At 46.4% G+C, this 22,815-nt stretch overlaps 1 protein-coding gene across 7 annotated transcripts in view; it reads right to left on the reverse strand.

The window, feature by feature from the left end:
• UCHL5 (ubiquitin C-terminal hydrolase L5) overlaps positions 1-22,815 on the reverse strand; it is a 539,393-nt gene that overhangs the window by 117,109 nt on the left and 399,469 nt on the right. For 5 of the 7 annotated variants that reach the window (XM_073573025.1, XM_073573020.1, XM_073573022.1 and 2 more), the window contains one exon: positions 7,501-7,611. The exons of the other annotated variants lie outside the window; for them this stretch is intronic. In XM_073573025.1, the coding sequence (XP_073429126.1) occupies positions 7,501-7,611 (111 nt within the window). The remainder of the gene's footprint in view (positions 1-7,500; positions 7,612-22,815) is intronic. 7 annotated transcript variants of the gene reach the window in all.

Here is a 22,815-nt window from a genome sequence, read left to right on the forward strand (position 1 = left end):
ACCACACTTGCCATCGCTACAGGGAAAGTGAGAAGAGTTGGGCCAAGCACCAGAATTGGCAGATCTGGGGCGTGGCTATGTAGCGGCCGTGAGAAGACGCGTTCAGGAAGAGCTCCTCACATCCTGATATCAACCCTGTCAGCGGGCCCGCGGTGCCGTGACATACCTGGCGGTACTGGACCCCCTGGACCGTGGACCCTGCACCTCTAGAACCCCTGGGAGGCTAATTTCAGCCGCAGACGGCGGTATAGGCTGGGTCGGCCGGCGGGGCCTGCAGGAGGCGACGGCCATCTTCACGGGCGCGCGCTCTGGCTGAGACGTGACGCTGGTTCCCTCCTCACAGCGCTGACAGGACGGTGAGCGCCTACTCTGTGGATCTGGCAGGGAGAAGCGGTGAGTGCTCTGGAAAATTGGGCCCCGCACTCCCTTCTGTTAAGTTACCGGCTGGTCGGTGCTATTAGAACTTTAGGTCCTCTGGACTCGTCCTGGGCTGCTGTGCCTGTGGGTGCTGTGGTCCCTCCCTAGCCATAAAGCCTCTCGGCTACTATACAGAGCCGAATTTTACCCTCCCGGGTAACCCTTCTGATCTGTGTTGCCCCCGAGACACTTGTCATATTTATCTTATAGCGCTGCTGCGCTTATAATCTGGACTTGGGAATCTCTTGGATATATCTCTTCATTTGCTCGGCTGTGCCATATTGCTATTAGAAATGAATCGCTCCAAGCGGGCAAGCGCAGCCAAAAAATTAAAAGAGTATGCTAGACCTGACCATTCTGATACCGCACGGTCCCTCAGAAATAACCCCTCGCAGGTTCAGCGTAAAAAACGCCCCTCAGAGGGTGCAGAGGAGAGTGAGCAGGAGGAATTAACCCTCAAGCAGGCATCTGAGCAGGCCATCTCTTTAACCAGAACATCGCTGACGGGGGAAAATACAGGACGTGTATACCGAGGTGGGGAGTCTTCGCCAAGATATGCAGGCCATGAGAGGGCGCATTACGGAGGTGGAGACAAGGGTGTCCAAGGTAGAGGACACCATCGCACCCATGGAATCCAAGCTTACGAGAGCGGCGGGCTCGATAAACGCATGGAGGCAAAAAGCAGATGACTTGGAGAATAGAATGTGTTGGATAACATCCGAGTCATTGGTCTGCCGGAAAGCTCGGAACGTCAACATCCGGAGCAGTTTCTAGAAGATTGGCTCAAAACCTCTCTGGGAGACGAATTCTCCCCAACATTTGCTGTGGAAAGGCCATAGGGTTCCTACAAGACCTCTTCCTCCTGGAGCCCCAACCAGACCTTTTTTGGCGCGTCTCCTCAACTGCAGGGACAGGGATGCGATTCTACGCCTAGCTCGACAAAAGAGTCCCATTAAGTTCAACAACGCCACGATCTCAATTTTTCCAGACTTTTCCATGGAACTTCAGAAACAACAGGCACAATTCATGGAAGTCAAGAAGCGGCTCCTGGAGAGGAATATCGTGTATTCAATGATTTATCCGGCCAGACTCCGGGTGGTTCATGGGGGTTCTTCCCTATACTTTGCGGATCCGGCAGAGGTGGCTAATGTTTCTACTGTTAATCAGAATTTTTTTTTATCTTTTCTGTTGATGGTTTGAATGGAGCTTTTTCCATGGACACCCAGATTACCAACAATACCGGACACTGAGCTCAGTGATGGTATCCCCACGTTTATTCCGTGATAGGAGAGCAGGACTTTGCTCCCGTATTGTTTGTTTCTATAAGTTGATGTTTTTTCATAGTGGTTTTGGTTTTATTTGTTTTTTTTTAGGTATAATTCGCAGCCAGCAGCAATTTCAATGTACGTGTGGTGTCTCTAAACTTTCCCCGGGTACTGATGTAGGCCATATCCAGCGGAGTAAAGATGGGGTCTGAGATGATATGTATGACATGGAATGTGAGAGGTATAAAAACTCCCCGGAAAAAGATCAAGGTCTTCTCGCAGATTAGACATTACCGCCCTCACATTGTGGCCTTGGTGGAGACGCACCTGACCAGGGATACTGCTCGGTGCGTGCAGAAGCCTTGGGTACAATGGTCTGTTCACGCATTCCATACTAGTTACTCAAGGGGGGTCTCACTGTTGGTGCATAGAGATGTTAGATGGGAGGCCAGAGAGACCCGGAGGGATCCTGAGGGTCATTTTGTCTTTGTCTATGCAATAATAAATACCAGGAAATATGTGATTTTATGTGTGTACAATCCACCTCCGGCCAATATGTCCATTCTCCAGAAGGCGTTGAGCTTCGCCCTAAATTATCCGGATGCGGATGTTATTTGTATGGGGGACTTCAATATGGTTATGAACAATCAACTTGACAAATTGAGACTGGAGGATGGCATGGATGGGGGAGTTCCTTCGCTGACGGCAACCCAACTGTCGCTATTTTTGGGGGGTAGCGGGTGGCTGGATTTGTGGAGAGTGCGGCATCCTGAGCTGAGAGAGTATACCGGCCACTCATCCACTAGGCGCTCCCTGTTGCGCATAGATTACATATTCGGAACCATTAGTCTGGCAATGTGGGTGGATAGTGTGGAGCATGGTAGTAGAGGGATCTCAGGCCACAGCCTGGTCATCCTCAAACTTAAGTATGGGCAATTGAATAACAGGATAATTTGGAAGTTGAACCCTTTCTGGCTGAAACTAATAGTAACCCCTGATAGAGCAATCGACCAACTACATTGTTTCATTTTGTCCCGTCAGGAACCTCAGGATATTAATTTATTTTGGGATGCCCTTAAGGCATATCTGAGGGGTTGCCTGTCCTCCACAATTTCTTATATTAAACGGGTAACCTCCAGAGAGGATGATGTGATGGAACGGCGATTGAAGGATTCAGAGGCTGAGTACATATCTAACCAAACTAATGGCAATAGGATTGAGTGGTTGGCTGCCCAGCGATTATGTCAGAGTCACCGCACTGCACTTGCTCATAGAGCCAGTGCGCGTGTCCTGAGTACAGAAGCAGTGCTGAAAGTTACCTGGGGAGCAGGGCAGCAGAGGTGACCATGCGTGCTTCAGGCTAATAGTGTCAGGGTCCAGTCAGCGCTGGAAGGTAAAGAGGCACGGGACCTGCGGACACTGAAACTGAATAATCTGACACGGGACCTATGGTCATGTGACAGCAAGGGGGCGGGGCTTAGCGTCCTGTAGTCAGATAGGACAGGACACCATACAACAACTCAGAGTCAGGCAAAACAGAGGTCACAGCAGTACGGGCAAACGAGGTACCGGAGGGACAAACAGACGGGAGGTCAGACAAAGCCAAAGGTCATACACAAGAGGGCGACGTGGTACCAAGTGGACAAGCAGAGAGAAGTCGGGTCACAAGCAGAGAGTCATACACGAGAGGTAGCGCAGTACAAGAGGGTCAGGCAGAACTCGTAACAGGGACAGAACCGGATCAAAACCAAACAAGCAAGCAAGATATCAGGCACAAGGCACACGTATACAAGAGGTCACTTAACTCAGCCGAGGGCAGGAGTATAACTGACACCGGACCCAGGTCCAGTGAGCACTAAATAGCCTCCTGCTGCCAGAGAGAGGCAGCACAATTAACCCATAGTCTAACCAGGACGGGTCAAAGCGAAATCCCATCCTGGATCATGACAGATTATATACCCAGCATATAGACACTAAGTCTAAGCACAAATTATTCTTTGCTCGCCAGTCTTATTTTGAACTGGGGAACCAGGCAAGTAAGCTATTGGCCTATCTGGGGCGCCAACATAATACTTCTAATACTATATTACAGATCCAAAAGCCGGATGATTCGTTGGTGTCTTCAACTGAGGAGATTCTTGACTGCTTCTATGATTATTATAAGTCGTTATATGAATCTAAAAGTGGCTTTGATAATTTGGAGTGTTTGGATTACTTATCAGATGTAATATTCCCTACCTTAGATCCTGATCAGCAAGCCTTTATGAATGCTGAATTTACCATGGAGGAGATAGAGAATGCTATAGCGGACATGGCCTCTGGGAAGGCCCCTGGGCCGGACGGGTTCCCTATTGAATTGTATAGGAAATACCGAGATATATTAACGCCACTTCTGATAAAGGTGTTTTGGGGAGTATGGGAGGGGGAATCTATGCCTGAATCCTTTTATGAGGCTAATATCATAGTACTTAGGAAGGAGGGGAAGGACCCTTTGGAATGTGGCTCCTATCGTCCTATATCGTTAGTAAATGTGGACTATAAAATCTTTACTAAAATTCTTGCCACCAGATTAAATTCGATTATACTGAACCTTATACATCCTGACCAGACAGGCTTTATGCCTGGTAAGAGTACTCCAATTAATATCAGACGAGTTCAGTCAATAGTCCAATATAGTTCTCTAATGCCAGATAACAAATGGGCACTGGCATCGTTAGATGCCGCCAAGGCTTTTGACTCTCTTGAGTGGCCTTTCCTCTCCGCATGCCTACAGAGGTATGGCTTTGGTGATACGTTCATAAAATGGGTTAAACTATTATATATGAAACCTAAGGCCCGTATTATTGTGAATAATTCCATGTCTGAGTCCTTTTCATTACATAGGGGGACCCTTCGGGGGTGCCCCCTTTCCCCGGCCCTCTTTGCTCTTGCGACTGAGGCACTGGCAATATGCATAAGGTCTTCCCCTTGCATTAAAGGTATAGATATAGTGGGTCGGGTAGATACCATAGGTTTATACGCAGATGATATGGTGATATTTATGGATGAGGCGGAGGAAACTTTGCCTCAAGTGATTGCCGCCATAGATGGATTCAGTACATATTCGGGCTTATATATAAATTGGGAAAAGTCTGCCTTGTTACCCCTGTCCCATGCCCCGACTAGAGGCTCTCTCCTCGCTGCCTATTGTATCTAGCTTTAAATACCTGGGGGTTCATGTATCCCAAAACAGCACGCTCGACTTACAACTTAATATTTGCCCACTGTTGGAACTGGTCAAAGTTAAATTTGCAACCTGGAGCAAATTACCGCTGTCTGTGGCCGGACGCATCAACCTTATTAAAATGGTATTACTTCCCAAACTTAGCTATTCCCTTCAGCATAGTGCCGTAACGGTACCCAAGTCCTTTTTTGTGAACCTTAATTCCCAGGTCACATCATTTATATGGGGGAAAAGTAGGCCTAAACTTAAGTTGTCCACTTTGCAGAGGACTAAAAAGGGAGGTGGGGCGGCGCTGCCAGATTTCTTCTTATATTATTTGGCTGGGCAGGCTAGAGCCTTAGGTAAATGGATGCCGGGTAATTATCTTCCTAATTCTTAAAGTCACTTGCTTCACGCTGCTAGAACTGATTGCCCACTGGGTTTCCTGGAGTTGGAGAGGCCTGGTGTCCCTCGTCTGCTGCCCCTGCTCCGTCTGGCACGATTAGTATGGAGGCAAATTAAGAAAGTGATTGGATATAGGGACAATATAGCTGAAATGCCCCTATGGGAAAATGCATATTTTTCAGTATTACTAAGTCACCCATCCACTGATTTTTGGACTCAACATAATGTCTCCTTGATAGGAGACTTGTATGATCGTGGGACCTTAATGTCTTTTGAGCAGATACAGGCTAGACATGAGGTTCCGAGATCTCAATTTTTCAGCTATTTGCAACTAAGATCTGCTCTCCAGTCGCACATAAGGAATACAGGGGGGGTCGTGCCATTTCGTCCCTACCATTTATAGGAATACTTAATTCACAGGGTCCCCAGGGCCTTATCTCCTCTTTATATACATACATGCTGTCGGTGGGAGCGGAATCTGCCATAAGTTCTGTTAAAGGGAAGTGGGAACAACTCATCCCTGATACTCAGGGAGAGGAGTGGGAAGAGATCCTGGAGTCTCCGATCGGAGTATGACCATCTGCTAATAATAGAATGATACAGTTGTATATAATAAACCAATCATACTTCACTCCGAATACGACTTTTCAGGATGGGTCGATTCCAATCACCAGAATGCTTGCGATGTCACTCACCAGATGCAGATTTTATTCACATGATATGGCAATGTCCCATTACCCTACAGTACTGGAAAGAGGTGACGTTATTCTTGTCATCACTGGTGCAAACTCCTGTCCCTCTTGAACCACTGGTCTGCTTGTTTGGGGTATGGGAGGAAGAGATTTGGGGTCACCATGTTGGGATCTTTCTACGCGAGACACTGTTTCTGGCACGGAAAGTATTGGCATTAAGGTGGATGGGTAATTCATGTCCTTCTCTTAGAACTTGGATTGATTTGGTAAATACGATTGTCTCATACGAGCGCACATTGTATCAGAACAGGGGATGCCCGGGTAAATTTGAAAAAATCTGGGAGAAGTGGAATTCTTCCCATCTCACTTTGTAAAATCGAAACATAGCATGTGAGACTATAGTGGAAACCCATAATTAATCTATCAATCTATGTTATATGTATGATATAATAAAGGCATGTGAGATATTATTGATGCACATGCTCATAATGTATAGCCTAGTGTTCATTATATATGCGTGTTGGATTATGCATAGATCACTCGTATATTAATAAGAGTGTTTAAGCCTTGTTTAGAATTCAACAAAGAGACGGTAATATGTATGCTCTGTACAATGTTCACAACCACAGGCAAATAAGTATGTTGTACATTATTTCCTTTTCTTGTTTGAAGTTTAATAAACGAATTTAAAAAAGAATTGGCAGATCTAAATAGATGTGCCTTTTCTGGGCAGCTGCGGGCTGCTATTTTTAGGCTGTGGGGGGCAACATCCATGGCCCGTTGAAGCGCTCGGACAGCGTGAAACGGCCGTTGTCAGCTCCCTCTGCACTCCTGATATCACTCCCCCGGCCTGACATGTGTAACATGTGCCAATAAATAAAGCTACATTTTCACCAGCTCGTTGAGTGCGACTTTATTTCTATTTGGACATATACAGCGCTGTGAATTCCCAGGTCTAGCACCCGAAGCTGCCAGTCATCAGCGCTCCGAATGCCGCACACCATCTGAGGACACACGGTAAAAGCGGTGCTGTCTGCGCCTTTTCTTTAATTTTATGCAGACATTTCAGTAGGCCAACATTTCGGATTTAAAAATAAATTTTCAAGCTGGTGTAATAAAGCATTCTAATTTACTGAGATAACTACTATTAGGTTTTCATTGGGTGTAAGCCATAATCATCAACATTAACAGAAATAAACACTTGAAATATATCACTCTGTTTGTAAAGACTCTATATATGTATGAGTTTCACTTTTTGTATTGAAGAACTGAAATCAACTTTTTGATGATATTCTAATTTTGTGAGAAGCATTTTCATATCATTTATACCACATGGTGAATGTATAAAACAAATTACAAAAAAAACCCCAAAAATCTGACAATCAATGTTTTCTGGGGTGATATATATGTCTGTATATGTTATATCTCGAGTTTGAAATGCGGTAAACATGGGATGAAAAACTAATGTTCAACAATGGATATTCACTCTGATAGCACCAGAACAATAATATAGAGTAACCTTGTATCTTTTTGCCTTCTGTACTTCTTCCTCTAGCAGGAGTTGATTTTTAGCAATTTCAGACTGTACAGAGTTTATGAGACTGCTGGAATCAGTTTCCATGGGTTCAACCTGTCAATTAGAGGAAAAAAGAAAAGTAACATAGCCAATATAAACTAGGAAAACAATAAAAGTGGCAAATATTGAACAAAATGTGGAACACCACAAAGCTATAGGACCATAGGTCAAGCACATAAAGATATGCGGATCACATAAAGGATTGGTGCACAAAAAGACCATACGAGAAAAGTATATAACAAATATGTATGTTTTATTTAAGATTTTAATCAACAATCAATAATGAAGGGTTAAAAAAAAAACACAGACTGAACAAATGGGTAGGACACGAACTAAAACAAAGGTAAGTGATCACATGCACATGATAGTATTGTTGGCAGACACACTAGAAATAAAACGTGTGCAAACCTAAAGAAGTAATGCACTGTCTCCCAAGGAGTAAACAAGATAGAGTACACATGTGTTTAAACTAAGTAGACAACAGTATTAACCCCTTAGCGACCGGGCCATTTTTTAATTTTTTTAGTGTCCCTTTATGTGGTAATAACTCTAGAATGCTTCAACATATCCCATTGATTTTGAGATTTTTTTTTTGGACACATATTTTATGTTAATGCTGAATTGTTAGGTTGATATATTTTGCACTGATTTATAAAAAATCAGAAATTTGACATAAAAAAAATTAAAAAACTTGCAATTTTCAAACTCTGAATGATTATTCCTTTAATCCAGATATTCACACCACACAAAAGATTAATAAATAATATTTCCCTCCTGTTTGCTTAACATCAGCACCATTTGTAAAACATGGATTTTTGTGATAAACTCACCGTAAAATCCTTTTCTCCGAGATGCTCATTGGGGGACACAGGACTGTGGGTGTATGCTACTGCCGCCTGGAGGCTGACACTAAGTGAAAAAAAAAGAGGTTCGCTCCTCCTCCGCCGTACACACCCTCGCCCCGATTGAGGGTGGAAACCAGTTCGGTGCAAAAGCAGTAGGAGATCAAAAATAAGACAAAATCAACCTTAAAGCAGGTAACAACATGTCTAGAAAACCCACCAAGAATTATAAATACATATTAATAAATAAAATAAACAAGAGCCAATCGGCTAACAGGGTGGGTGCTGTGTCCCCCAATGAGCGTCTCGGAGAAAAGGATTTTATGGTGAGTTTATCACAAAAATCCATGTTTTTCTTTCACCTCATTGGGGGACACAGGAATGTGGAATCCTTCTAGCCAGGCTCGCGTCCGCTGAAGACTGAGTATGGATATTGTAGTGCTTGGAGAATGTGTGCAGGCTGGCCAGGTTGCCGCCTTGAAAACCTGTTCCACCGATGCATGGTGCCGAAGAGCCCAAGAGCCGCCCACTGCCCGAGTAGAGTGTGCTCTGATCCCTGCTGGAATTGGTGCGCCTCTGATGTGGTAAGACTCCTGAATAGTCAAACGAATCCACCTAGCTATGGTCGATCTTGAGACAGCGAGCCCCTTCCTGCGACCCTCGGGGAGCACGAACAGTGTGTCTGACTGATAAAAGGGTGCTGTCCATGACACGTACCTCCTGAGAGCTCTCACCAGATCCAACGTATGAAGAGCCTTTTCCACACGGTGTACCGATGCCGGACAAAAAGAGGGCAAGACAATATCCTCATTAATGTGAAACGAGGAAACGACCTTTGGCAGAAAAGGAGGAGCTGGTCTGAGAATCACCTTATCCTTGTGGAAAATCAGAAACAGGGCTCGACAAGATAGAGCTGTCAGCTCCGAGACCTGCCTGATTGAGGTTATAGCTATGAGGAATACCACCTTCCAAGAAAGGTACGACAAGGAGACATCCTGTAGTGGTTCGAATGGAGCTTCCTGCAGAATGCCTAGGACCAGGTTACGGTCCCAGGCGTCCATGGGCGCCTTATAGGGAGGTACCAAGTAGGAGACTCCTTGGATGAAAGTGTTTACCTGCAAATTGGTAGCAATCCTGCACTGGAACAGGACGGATAAAGCTGATATGTCTCCTGAGGGAACTTGGGGCCAAACCTGAGTCTAGGCCAGACTGGAGAAAGGCTAAAATGTTGGGAATAGAGAATCTCCGCGGAGAACAAACGTGGTCCCGACACCATGAGAAGAAAACCTTCCAGGTGTGGTGGTAAATTCGTGCTGAGGCGGGCTTCCGGGCACTAACCATTGTAGCAACCACCTCGCACCCAAACCCCGCCTAGGTCTGAATCCAAGATGGCCAAGCCGTCAAACACAGGGCCCCTGAGTTCGGCTGGAAGATCTGGCCCTGGGAAAGCAGATCTGGGCGTTCTGGCAGCCGCCAGGGAACGTCAGCGAGTAGCTGTACTAGGTCTGCGCACCACACCCGACGGGGCCAGCAGAATCACTGGAACCTCTTCTGCCTTGATCTTCTTGATGACTCTCGGAAGCAGTGGCAGCAGGGGAAATAGGTATGGGAGGCGAAACTGGCTCCATGGCAGAACCAATGCATTCATGGCGATTGCCTGCGGGTCCTGGGACCGAGCGACAAATGCAGGCACCTTGGCATTCACCCCGGAGGCCATCAGGTCCACATCCGGAGTTCCCCACCGTTGGCAAATTTGCCGGAAGACCTCGGGGTGTAGTGACCATTCCCTGGACACAAGACCCTGCCGGCTGAGGAAGTCTGCCGGCCCAGTTCTCTACACCCGGGCTGTGGACTGCCGATATCACCGAGTGGTTCCTCTCGGCCCAGTGAAGAATGTGCCCCACCTCGCGCATGGTTGCTCTGCTGCAGGTGCCCCCCTGATGATTTATGTAAGCCACCGCCATGGCATTGTCTGATTAAATCCGGACGGGACAGCCTGGTAGAAGATGATGAAAATGTTGCAGAGCCAGCCGGATCGCTCGTATCTCTAACAAGATGATCGGGAGGCGTGCCTCCTGCGGCGACGACCATCCCTGTGTCGTGTGATGGCGAAAAACTGCTCCCCAGCCGATGAGGCTGGCGTCGGTTGTGACCACCAGCCAATGGTCTGGGGGAAAAGGTTTTCCCTGAAGAGAGGACCTGCTTGTCCACCACCCGAGTGCCTGTCTGACCTATGTGGACAACTGGCACTGGTGATCGAGCGTGAATGGGTTCTTGTCCCAGGATGATAAGAGGGCGTGCTGCAGGGGGTGAAGATGGAGCTGGGCGAACGGAATCACTTCCATTGCTGCCACCAGTCTCCCTAGGATCCTCATGCAGAAACGGATGGTATGAGGGACTGGTTGGCGAAGTGTCCGGACTCCCTGCCGGAGAGCTAGGGCCTTGTCTCGAGGGAGAATTACCAGCCCTCGGGAGGTGTCGAAGATCATTCTTAAAAAGGAAATCCTCTGAGCTGGAACAAGGGAAGATTTCTTCAAGTTGACCAACCACCCTAAGCGGGAAAGAGTATCTAGCATGATGCTGACACTCTCCTCGCACGCCCGAAATGAAGGGCCCTTGACCAAGAGGTCGTCTAGGTAAGGTAAGACGACTATACCCCGGGAGCGCAGGATGGCCATGACGACTGCTTTGACCTTTGTGAACACTCTGGGGGCGGTAGCTAGCCCGAAGGGCAGCGCTACGAACTGGAAATGTAGACCATTGATGGCGAAGCGTAGAAATCTTTGATGCGGAGGGAAAATGGGTATATGTAGGTAGGCGTCCTGGATATCGATAGAGGCCAAATATTCTCCCTGCCCCATGGCAGATATGACTGAACGGAGAGACTCCATCCAGAAATGTCTGATCCTGATAAATCTGTTCAGGAGCTTCAGATCTAAAATGGGCCTGACAGTCCTGTCCTTTTTGGGGACCGTGAACAGGTTGGAATTGAAGCCCTGAGCTTCCTTGTTTTCTGGTACGGGAATAATGACTCCATTATGCTGGAGCAATTCGATGGCCTTTAGTAAAGCCCTTGCCTGGGTCTCCACCTTGGGAGGATGGGAAACAAAAAACCGTCTTGGGGGGCTAACTGACAAATTCTATCTTGTACCCCGAGGACACCAGCTCTCTTACCCATGTGTTGTGTGCGACGGTGAGCCAGATGTGGCGAAACCAGAGTAGGCAATCACCTACCTTGCTGATGTCGCCTGGAAAATGCCTCAAGTCATTTGGCTGTGGACCTCTGTGACTTGGGTCCCCTTGACCTGGGCTGTTGAGAACGCATTCTCCCCAATGGGTTTGCTCTATATGAGACTTGACGATCCCGGTCCTGGTTGGGGCGACCTGAAGCAGCGGAATTGGTCACTGTAGTCCACCCGGGGTTACGAAAGGCCCGGAAACGTGGCTGAAACTGGTGACAAACCGGCTGTTTGACCCTCTGTTGAGGGAGAAAACCGCTCTTCCCCCCTGTGGAGTCAGAGATGAGCTGATCTAACTTCTCTCCGAATAGGCGGCCGCTCTGATAAGGCAGAGAAGTCAAGGACTTCTTGGAGGTTGAATCGGCCCGCCATGTCCTTAACCATATTGCGGCAGCAAGTGCTGCGCAGTTGGCCGCATCTAAAGATGCATTGATTAAGTAGTCTCCGGCCATAGCGATCTGATTTCCGATCTCTGATATCTCTGCTGGTAGGTCCATATCTTGCAAGGCTCTGTTCAATGATTCTGACCAAGAAACCATGGCCTTGGCTACCCACGTTGCCGCGAACGAGGGAGAGTGCTGATCCTGATGCCTCAAATACTGAGCCAGCCAAGCTCTCTGAGACGATCAGTGGGATCCTTAATAGAAGAACTGTTAGGTATGGATAACAGGGTTTTAGAGGCCAAGCGTGACACGGCTGATCTACCGTTGGGGATTCCACCCATTTTTTGTGGAGATCCGGGACAAACGGATACCTTGCCTCGAGCGCCCTCTGGCCCGAGAAGCGCCTGTCTGGCCGCTCCCTGTGTCGTTGCACTATGTCCTCAAATTCTGGGTGAGTGCAAAATACTCTATGAGGTTGCTTGACTCGCTTACATGACACCTTAAGGCCTGAAGTCAAGGTGGAATCATCCTCAATCCCCAGAGTCTGGTTGATGGCCTCGATGAGGCTGTCAACTATTTCCTGGTAACCTGGGGTATCTAGGTCAAGGGGTTGACCTAGCAGAACTCACGGATGCCGAGGCACCGGACGGACCGGGAGAAGCCGTGTGGGTTCGTTTCCCCCGCGTCTGCCTGGAGAGTGGCCCCTGAAGGCCGGAGGCTCCTGTGAGGTGGAGGACCCCTCTAAGACAGGCAAGCCAATATCCCTGCCCCTATCTGGGGCGCGAAGGGACTCGATTGCTCTCGTGACGCCATAGACTGTGACAGAGATAGAGCCCATTCCGGAGGACTTGCTACACTAGGCTTGGTCGCAGGGGAGGGCTCCTGGGCGCGTTCGGTATCGCAGGCTTCGCATAATCGCTTGCTCTGCACCTGTGGAAAAGCGGACCAACAGGAGATGCATGCAGCATATAGAAACGTGTGGGTCTTAGCTTTTCCGGATATGCTGTATCTGCCAAGCATAAGCGCTGCAGACCGCTGGGGGAGAGTGTGCACTCTTCGCTTCCCGGAAATGCGCGATGGCGCTATTCTGTAGCGGGCGGTGCACCGCTCTGACCCCCAGGAGAAAATGCTAATGGTCGCCAGCCCTGTGGAACGCTGCTGCAGGAGCCCTCCCAGGCCACCCTCCTCCGTGATGACGCTTCAGCTCCAGCTCAGGCTAGAGGGGAGGGGGGCCGCATAAAGGACGGTGCAGGCACTCTAGCTCCATCTTTCCCTCCAAGGGATGAGGAGAAGGACCGCAGTCTAGCATAGGTGGTGCAGTGGGGGCCGCACGGACTGTGCTTGTGCCTCTGTACAGCCTAGGGTTACAATACCTAAGGGTGGTCAGGGCTAAGTCTGGCATCATGTCCCACATCGCGGGAGAGGATACGTGGAGGCAACACTCGCACGTGCTCGCCCGTTGTTGGTTTGGGGAGATCGGATCCTTTCAATAGGGTCCGTCGCCCCTGTCTCATCTTCATAGAAAAAAGGAAAAAAAAAAAAAAAAAAAAAGTCTGGAAAAAGACAGATGTGTGTGCCTCCAACAGACACCAGACACTAAGCATGAACTGGCTTTCGCCCGCAATCGGGGCGAGGGTTTATACGGCGGAGGAGCTAACCTCTTTTTTTCACTTAGTGTCGTCCTGTATCCCCCAATGAGGCAAATGAGAAATGTTGTTTTATTTAGTTGCAATATTAATTTTAGAAGGTTTAAAAATTTAGCAGTATTTTTTCAAGGAAATTTACTAAACTTTTTTTTTGGGACCTGTTCAGTTTTGAAGTGACGTTGGGATCCATGACAGCACACCTGAGAGAGGGATCCGCCCAGCCAGGACCCTACTGAAATATAAGGGCGGTACCTCTCCCCAGCTTCAGTTGGTTACAGAGCATTAGAGGACCTCCCTGTTAATTATACATGAAACTAACACTACATTATAAATACACCCAACTATAGAGCACACCCAGAAGGTGAAAAGGGGGGGATATACTGGTGCTGTCATGGGCTCCGAAAAACTGGCTACTGGTAAGTAACCTTGGTGTTTTCCCTTCACCCATGACAACACAGCTGAGAAACTTTTGGAGAATTTGAAACACCTTAGGGAGGGACCACCACTTGCAGCACCCTTCTACCATAGGTCCAGGCAGCAGAGGAGGCTAGATCCAACCTATAGTGCCTAAAGAAGGTGGATGGTGAGGAACAGGTAGCGGCCTTACATATTTCGGCAATCGATACCTCTGCCTTTTCTGCCCAGGGGGTAGCCATGGCTCTAGTGGAGGGAGCCTTGATGCCATCAGGAATCGGAGCACCACTAGCAGAGTAAGCTACACTAATGGCCTTCCTAATTCACCTGACAATGGTACCCTTCAACACCCCATAATGCTTTCCGCCACCCTGGAAGGCTATGAATAGGGACTGGGACCTACTCCACTGGCTAGTCACAGACATATTCTAGCAGTGCCCTTCTAATATCCAGATTGTGAAACTTCCTCTCCCCTGAATTTTTAGGGCTATCACAGAAGGAAGGTAGGACAATCTCCTGACTTCGATGAAACCTTGAAGCTACCTTGGGAAGATAAGCAGGATCTGGTTTTAACACAATCCTATCCTAATATATTAGCATATAAGAAGGATTTATAGAAAGGGCCTGCAAGTCACTCACCCTACGGGCTGATGTTAGAACCACTAATATGATTGTCTTTAGGGTAAGATATTTCACTGACAACTCATGTATGCATTCTAATGGCTCCTTGGTCAGAGTCTCTAACACTAAGTTTAGACCCCATGGGGAAACCTTCAGGATTTTGACTGATCTGGACCTATGACAGGACTTTATGAATCTTGCCACCCATGTATTAGCCGCAAGGTTACAGCTGTACAGTGCACCCAAGGCAGACACCTGGATTCTAAGGGTACTGGTGGCTAACCCCAGTTCAAACCCCGACTGCAGAAACTCTAAGATGGGACCGATTGGAGGTTTTGGGCCAAACGGCTTCCCTAAAAACTCTGGGAATTTACTCCATGTTCTGCTGTAGAGTTTTGACAGTTAGAGTGATCAATGAGTGGAACAAGCTGCCACGAGAAGTGGTGAGTTCTTCAATGGATGTCTTCAAACAGAGGCTGGACAGACATCTGACTGGGATGATTTAGCGAATCCTGCTTTGAGCAGGGGGTTGGACCAGATGGCCCAGGAGGTCCCTTCCAACTCTACGATTCTATGATCCTTGTAGTTATGGGTTTCCTACTCCTCAGCAAGGTGGAAACTAGCCCTGGTGAAAACCCCCTGCTACTCAGTAGAGTCCTTTCAAATTCCATGCCGCTAGATGGAACCCCTTTACCTGGGCGTGGCACATTGGCCCCTGACAGAGAAGGTCTGGAAACTCTGGCAGGGACCATGGATCTGATAGAGACATTATCCGTAGTAGGGAAACCAAGGCTTTTTTGGCCAAAATGGGTCAATCATAATGACTCTTACTTGATTCCTTCTGATTTTCCTCACCCCCTGTCAGAATCAAGGCTAATGGAGAAATGCGTAAGCAATTTTGAACTTCCAAGAAATCTGTAGGGAGTCTACCGCGAACGGGTTTTCCCTTGGGTTTAAAAAACAGAACCTATTTACTTTACTATTGCTTTAGTTGGCAAACAGGTCTATATCCGGCATTCCCCATAGCTTGACTATCTGCTGGAAAACTCTGGGGTTTAAGGCTCATTCCCCCTGCTTTAGCCTGTTGCGGCTTAGGAAGTCTGCCTCGATGTTCTCTGCCTCCCTTATGTGTAGAGCCGTAAAGGGATAAGAGACGTTGTTTTGCCATTTGGAAAATGTTGTTGGCTGCTTCCATTAGGGAGTAGGACCTTGTTCCCTACTGGTGATTGATGTATGCTAACATGGCCCGGTTATCTGACATAATGTGGACGTCGCGACCCCGGAGAGGGGAAAAGTTTTCTAGAGCTCTCTCTATCTCCCAAAGTTCCTTTAGATTCGATGACAACTCCAGCTCCCGAGGCGCCCAAGACCCCTGAAACGCCTGACCTCTCAGGTGTGCCCCCCACCCTGAGATATTCGTGTCTGTTATGATCACATCGCTTACTGGTCTTTCCCAAGGAATCCTCGATTTCAAATTTACATAGGAACAGTTATTAAGGTTGAAGGAAGACTTAAGTTCATCTAGTTCAACCCATATCCTATCCTAACCTGCCCTAACATGTTGATCCAGAAGAAGGCAAAAAAAAACCCATGTGGCAAACAGTATGCTTCACATTGGGGAAAAAAATTCCTTCCCGACTCCACATATGGAAATCAGACAAGTTCCTTGGATCAACGCAATATCAAGGAAACTAGTGTATATAACCTGTAATATTATACTTTTCAAGAAAGGCATCCAGGCCCTTCTTAAATGTTAGTAGGGAATCACTCATTACGACATCATATGGCAGAGAGTTCCATAGTCTCACTGCTCTTACAGTAAAGAATCTGCGTCTGATTATGCTTAAACCTTCTTTCCTCCAGACGTAGAGGATGCCCCCTTGTCCCCGTCTCAGGGTTAAGAGTAAAAAGAAAATTAGAAAGGTCTTTGTACTGTCCCTTCATATATTTATACATTGTAATAAGATCACCCCTAAGCCTTCGTTTTTCCAAAATAAATAACCCCAAGTGTAATAACCTGTCTTGGTATTGCAGACCCCCAGTTCTCTAATAACCTTGGTCGCTCTTCTCTGCACCCGCTCCAGTTCAGATTTGTCTTTCTTATACTCCGGAGACCATAACTGTACACAGTATTCTAAGTGTGGTCGCACTAGTGACTTGTATAGGGGTAAAATTATGTCCCCTTCATGAGCATCTATGCCTCTTTTCATGCATCCCATTATTTAATTTACCTTTGCATCAGCTGCTTGACACTGGCCACTAAATGTGAGTTTGGCGTCCAACCATACACCCAGGTCTTTTTCAAGGACAGTTTTACCCAGTGTTTTACAATTAAGCACATAATTATACACCTTGTTTGTTCTACCCAAGGGCATGACCTTACATTTATCCCCATTAACGCTCATTTGCCATTTATCATCCCAAGCTTCTAGTTTACATAAATCCTCCTGTAATATCATAGAATCATAGAATCGTAGAGTTGGAAGGGACCTCCTGGGCCATCTGGTCCAACCCCCTGCTCAAAGCAGGATTTGCTAAATCATCCCAGTCAGATGTCTGTCCAGCCTCTGTTTGAAGACTTCCATTGAAGGAGAACTCACCACTTCTCGTGGCAGCCTGTTCCACTCATTGATCACTCTAACTGTCAAAAAGTTTTTTCTAATATCTAATCTGTGTCTCCTCCCATTCAGTTTCATCCCATTGCTTCTAGTCTTTCCTTGTGCAAATGAGAATAAAGTTGATCCTTCTACAATGTGACAGCCCTTTAGATATTTGTAGACAGCTATTAAGTCTCCTCTCAGTCTTCTCTTTTGCAAACTAAACATTCCCAAATCCTGCATATAAAATTGTCCTCCTCTGTATTGATTACCCTGCAGAGTTTAGTGTCATCTGCAAATATTGAAATTCTACTCTCTATGCCCCCTACAAGGTCATTAATAAATATGCTAAAAAGAAGCGGGCCCAATACTGATCCCTGTGGTACCCCACTGCTAACCATGACCCAGTCCGAGTGTGCTCCATTAATCCCTTCACGACCTTTGACGCCACATAGGAGTCATGAAAAGTCGTGCCAAAACGACCCATGACGCCTATGTGGCGTCATGACTTTAAAGCCCCCCTGCGGGTCGGGTGACTTAGGTCACTGAAAGGTCACCTGACCCGCAGATACAGGGGGCTTTGTTCTTCACCACAGGGGGCATGGCTTCGCCCCCACGTGGCTACGATCGCTCTGATTGGCTGTTAAAAGTGAAACAGCCAATCAGAGCGATAGTAATATTTCATCAATGAAAATTGCTGAAATATTACAATCCAGCCATGGCCGATGCTGCAGTAGCATCGGACATGGCTGGAGACCGTGATTCGACCCCTCCCCATCGACTCACGGGGCCGATCGGCCCCCAATACCGAATGACGGCAGCAATGTGCCGCTGCCATCATCAGCTCACCTCCCCCTTCTCTGGGCTCCCCTCCCCCTTCTCTGGGCTCCCCCCACCTTCCGTCCCCCCCTCACCCCCCCGGTACCTCCGATGTCCCTCTCCGCCTCCCGGTGTCCCGCGGTCCTGCTTCATGGGCGCCGCCATCTTGGAAAATGGCGGGCGCATGCGCAGTGCGCCCGCCGGCTGCAATTTCCCTTCATTCATTTTGATCACTGTGATGAACTCTCACAGTGATCAAAATAGAATGAAAAGTAAATAAACCCCCCGTTTATCACCCCCATAGGCAGGATCAACTAATAAAATAAAGAAATTATTTTTATTTTTCCATTTGGGTTAGGGTTGGGGTTGGAAAGAGGGTTAGGGTTGGAATTAGGGTTAGGGTTGGAATTAGGGTTAGGGTTGGAATTAGGGTTAGAGTGGAATTAGGGTTAGGGTTAGAACTAGGGTTAGGGTTAGAACTAGGGTTAGGGTTAGAACTAGGGTTAGGGTTAGAACTAGGGTTAGGGTTAGAACTAGGGTTAGGGTTAGAACTAGGGTTAGGGTTAGAACTAGGGTTAGGGTTAGAACTAGGGTTAGGGTTGGAATTAGGGTTAGGGTTGGAATTAGGGTTAGGGTTGGAATTAGGGTTAGGGTTGGAATTAGGGTTAGGGTTTGAAAGAGGGTTAGGGTTTGAAAGAGGGTTAGGGCTGGAAAGAGGGTTAGGGCTGGAAAGAGGGTTAGGGCTGGAAAGAGGGTTAGGGCTGGAAAGAGGGTTAGGGCTGGAAAGAGGGTTAGGGCTGGAAAGAGGGTTAGGGCTGGAAAGAGGGTTAGGGCTGGAAAGAGGGTTAGGGCTGGAAAGAGGGTTAGGGCTAGGGCTGGAAAGAGGGTTAGGGTTGGAAAGAGGGTTAGAGTTGGAAAGAGGGTTAGGGTTGGAAAGAGGGTTAGGGTTGGAAAGAGGGTTAGAGTGGAATTAGGGTTAGAGTGGAATTAGGGTTAGAGTGGAATTAGGGTTAGAGTGGAATTAGGGTTAGAGTGGAATTAGGGTTAGAGTGGAATTAGGGTTAGAGTGGAATTAGGGTTAGAGTGGAATTAGGGTTAGAGTGGAATTAGGGTTAGAGTGGAATTAGGGTTAGAGTGGAATTAGGGTTAGAGTGGAATTAGGGTTAGAGTGGAATTAGGGTTAGAGTGGAATTAGGGTTAGAGTGGAATTAGGGTTAGAGTGGAATTAGGGTTAGAGTGGAATTAGGGTTAGGGTTGGAATTAGGGTTAGGGTTGGAATTAGGGTTAGGGTTGGAATTAGGGTTAGAACTAGGGTTAGGGTTGGAATTAGGGTTAGGGTTGGAATTAGAGTTAGGGTTATGGCTGGGATTAGGGTTAGGGATGTGTTGGGGTTAGGGCTGTGGTTAGGGGTGTGTTGGGGTTAGGGTTGGAGTTAGAATTGAGGGGTTTCCACTGTTTAGGCACATCAGGGGGTCTCCAAACGCAACATGGTGCAACCATTGATACCAGCCAATTTTGCGCTCAAAAAGTCAAACGGTGCTCCCTCCTTTCCAATCCCCGACGTGTGCCCAAACAGTTGTTTACCCCAACATATGGGGTATCAGCACACTGAGGAAAAAATGCACAACAACTTTGGTGGTCTAATTTCTCCTGTTACCCTTGGGAAAATAAAAAATTGGGGGCTAAAAAATTATTTTTTTGGAAAAAAAATTATTTTTTTATTTTCACGTATCTGCGTTATAAACGTCTGTGAAGCACTTGGGGGTTCAAAGTGCTCACCAGACATCTAGATAAGTTCCTTGGAAGGTCTAGTTTCCAAAATGGGGTCACTTGTGGGGGGTTTCTACTGTTTAGGCACATCAGCGGCTCTGCAAACGTAACGACGACCGCAGACCTTTCCATCAAAGTTTGCATTTCAAAACGTCACTGCTTCCATTCTCAGCCCTTACATGCACCCAAACAATGGTTTCCCCCCACATATGGGGTATCAGCGTACTCAGGACAAACAACTTTTGGGGTCCAATTTATCCTGTTACCCTTGTGGAAAAAAAAAATTGTGAGCTAAAAATCTTTTTTTCTTGAGGAAAAAAAATGATTTTTTAGTTTCACGGCTCTGCGTTATAAACTTCTGTGAAGCACTTGGGGGGTTCAAGGTCCTCGCCATACATCTAGATAAGTTCCTTGGGGGGTCTAGTTTCCAAAATGGGTCACTTGTGGGGGGTTTCCACAGTTTAGGTACATTAGGGGCTCTGCAAATGTAACATGACGCCCGCAGACCATTCCTTCAAAGTCAGCATTTCATAATGCCACTACTTCCCTTCCGAGCCACGACATGTGCCTAAACAGTAGTCCCCACCCACATATGGGGTACCAGCGTACTCAGGACAAACTGGACAACAACTTTTGGGGTCCAATTTATCCTGTTACCCTTGTGGAAAAAAAATTGCTGGCTAAAAATCATTTTTTTGAGGGAAATTTTTTTTTTTTTTTAATTTTCACGACACTGCGTTATAAACTTTTGTGAAGCACTTGGGGGTTCAAAGTGCTCACTATGCATCTAGATAAGTTCCTTAGGTGGTCTAGTTTCCAAAATGGGGTTATTTGTGGAGGAGCTCCAATGTTTAGACACACAGGGGCTCTCCAAACACGATATGGTGTCCGCTAACGATTAGAGGTAATTTTCATTTCAAAAAGTCAAATGGCGCTCCTTCCCTTCTGAGCCCTGCTGTGCGCCCAAACAGCGGTTCCTCCCCACATATGGGGTATCGGTGTACTCAGAACACATTGCAAAACAACTTTTGTGGTCCAAATTCTCCTGTTACCCTTGTGAAAATGAAAAATAGCGTGCTAAAAAATCATTTTTGAGGAAAAAAAATTATTTTTTCTTTTCACTGCTCAGCGTTATAAACTTCTGTGAAGTACCTGAGGGTTCAAAGTGCTCACTACACATCTAGATAAGTTCCATATGGGGTCACTTGTGGTGGGTTTTCACTGTTTAGGCACACAGGGGCTCTCCAAACGTGACATGGTGTCCGATAACGATTGGAGCTAATTTTCCATTCAAAAAGTCAAATATCGCTCCTTCACTTACGGACCCTGCCGTGCGCCCAAACAGCGGTATATGACCACATATGAGGCATCTGTGCACTCAGGAGAAATTGCCCAACAAATTTTAGGCTCCATTTAATCCTGTTGCCCATGTGAAAATGAAAAAACTGAGGCTAAAAGAAAATTTTTGTGAAAAAAAGTACTTTTTTTTACCGATCAATTTGTGAAGCACCTGGGGGGTTCAAAGTGATCACTATGCATGATAAGTTCCTTGGGGGGGTCTAGTTTCTAAAATGGGGTCACTTGTGGGGGAGCTCCAAAGTTAAGGCACACAGGGGATCTCCAAACGCGACATGGCAAACGCTAAATATTTTAGCATGTTTTCCATTCAAAAAGTCAAATGGCGCTCCTTCCCTTCTGAGCCCTGCCATTCACACAAACAGTGGTTTATGACCACATATGAGGTATCGGTGTACTCAGGAGAAACTGCCCAACAAATTTTAGGATCCATTTTATCCTGTTGCCCATGTAAAAATGAAAAAAATTGATGCTAAAAGAAAATTTTTGTTGTAAAACTTAAAATGTCCATTTTTTCTTTCCACATTGCTTTAGTTCCTGCGAAACACCTGAAGGGTTAATAATCTCCTAGAATGTAGTTTTGAGTAGCTTGATGGGTGCAGTTTTTAGAATGGTGTCACTTTTGGGTATTTTCTGCCATATAGACCCCTTAAAGTGACTTCAAATGTGAGGTGGTCCCTAAAAAAAATGGTTTTGTAAATTTTGTTGCAAAAATGAGAAATCGCTGGTCAACTTTTAACCCTTATAACTTCCTAACAAAAGAAAAAAGTTTCCAAAATTGTGCTGATGTAAAGTAGACATGTGGGAAATGTTATTTAGTAACCACTTTGTGTCACATAACTCTCTGGTTTAACAGAATTAAAATTTAAAATTTGAAAATTGCGAAATTTTCTAAATTTTTACCAAATTTCTGATTTTTTCACAAATAAACGCAAAAGTTATCAACCTAAGTTTACCACTAACATGAAGCCCAATATGTCACGAAAAAACAATCTCAGAATCGCTAGGATCCGTTGAAGCATTCCTGCGTTATTACCTCATAAAGGGACACTGGTCAGAATTGCAAAAAATGGCCAGGTCATTAAGGTCAAAATAGGCTGGGTCATGAAGGGGTTAATAACCACCCTTTGTTTCCTATCCCTGAGCTAGCTCTTAACCCACTTACACATATTTTCCCCTATCCCCACTGTTCTCATTTTATGTATCAACCTTTTGTGTAGCACCGTATCAAAAGCTTTTGAAAAGTCCATGTACACCACGTACACTGCATTTACTTGGTCTAGTCCAGAACTTACCTCTTCATAAAAGCTTACCAGATTAGTCTGACAGGAATGGTCCCTCGTAAACCCATGTTGAAATTGGGTCATGAGGTTATTCTTCTTCAGATACTCCAGTAGTATCTCTTAGAAAACCCTCCAGGATTTTTCCCACAGCAGAGGTTAAGCTCACTGGCATATAATTTCCAAGTTCAGTTTTTGTCCCCTTTTTGAATATTGGCACCACATTTGCTATACGCCAGTCCTGTGGTACAGACCCTGTTATTATGGAATCTTTAACCCCTTTCTGCCATT

The sequence above is a fragment of the Dendrobates tinctorius genome, unplaced genomic scaffold (genome assembly GCF_039654945.1).
Source record: "Dendrobates tinctorius isolate UK_male_01 unplaced genomic scaffold, ASM3965494v1 ptg000033l, whole genome shotgun sequence".
NCBI lineage: Eukaryota > Metazoa > Chordata > Amphibia > Anura > Dendrobatidae > Dendrobates > Dendrobates tinctorius.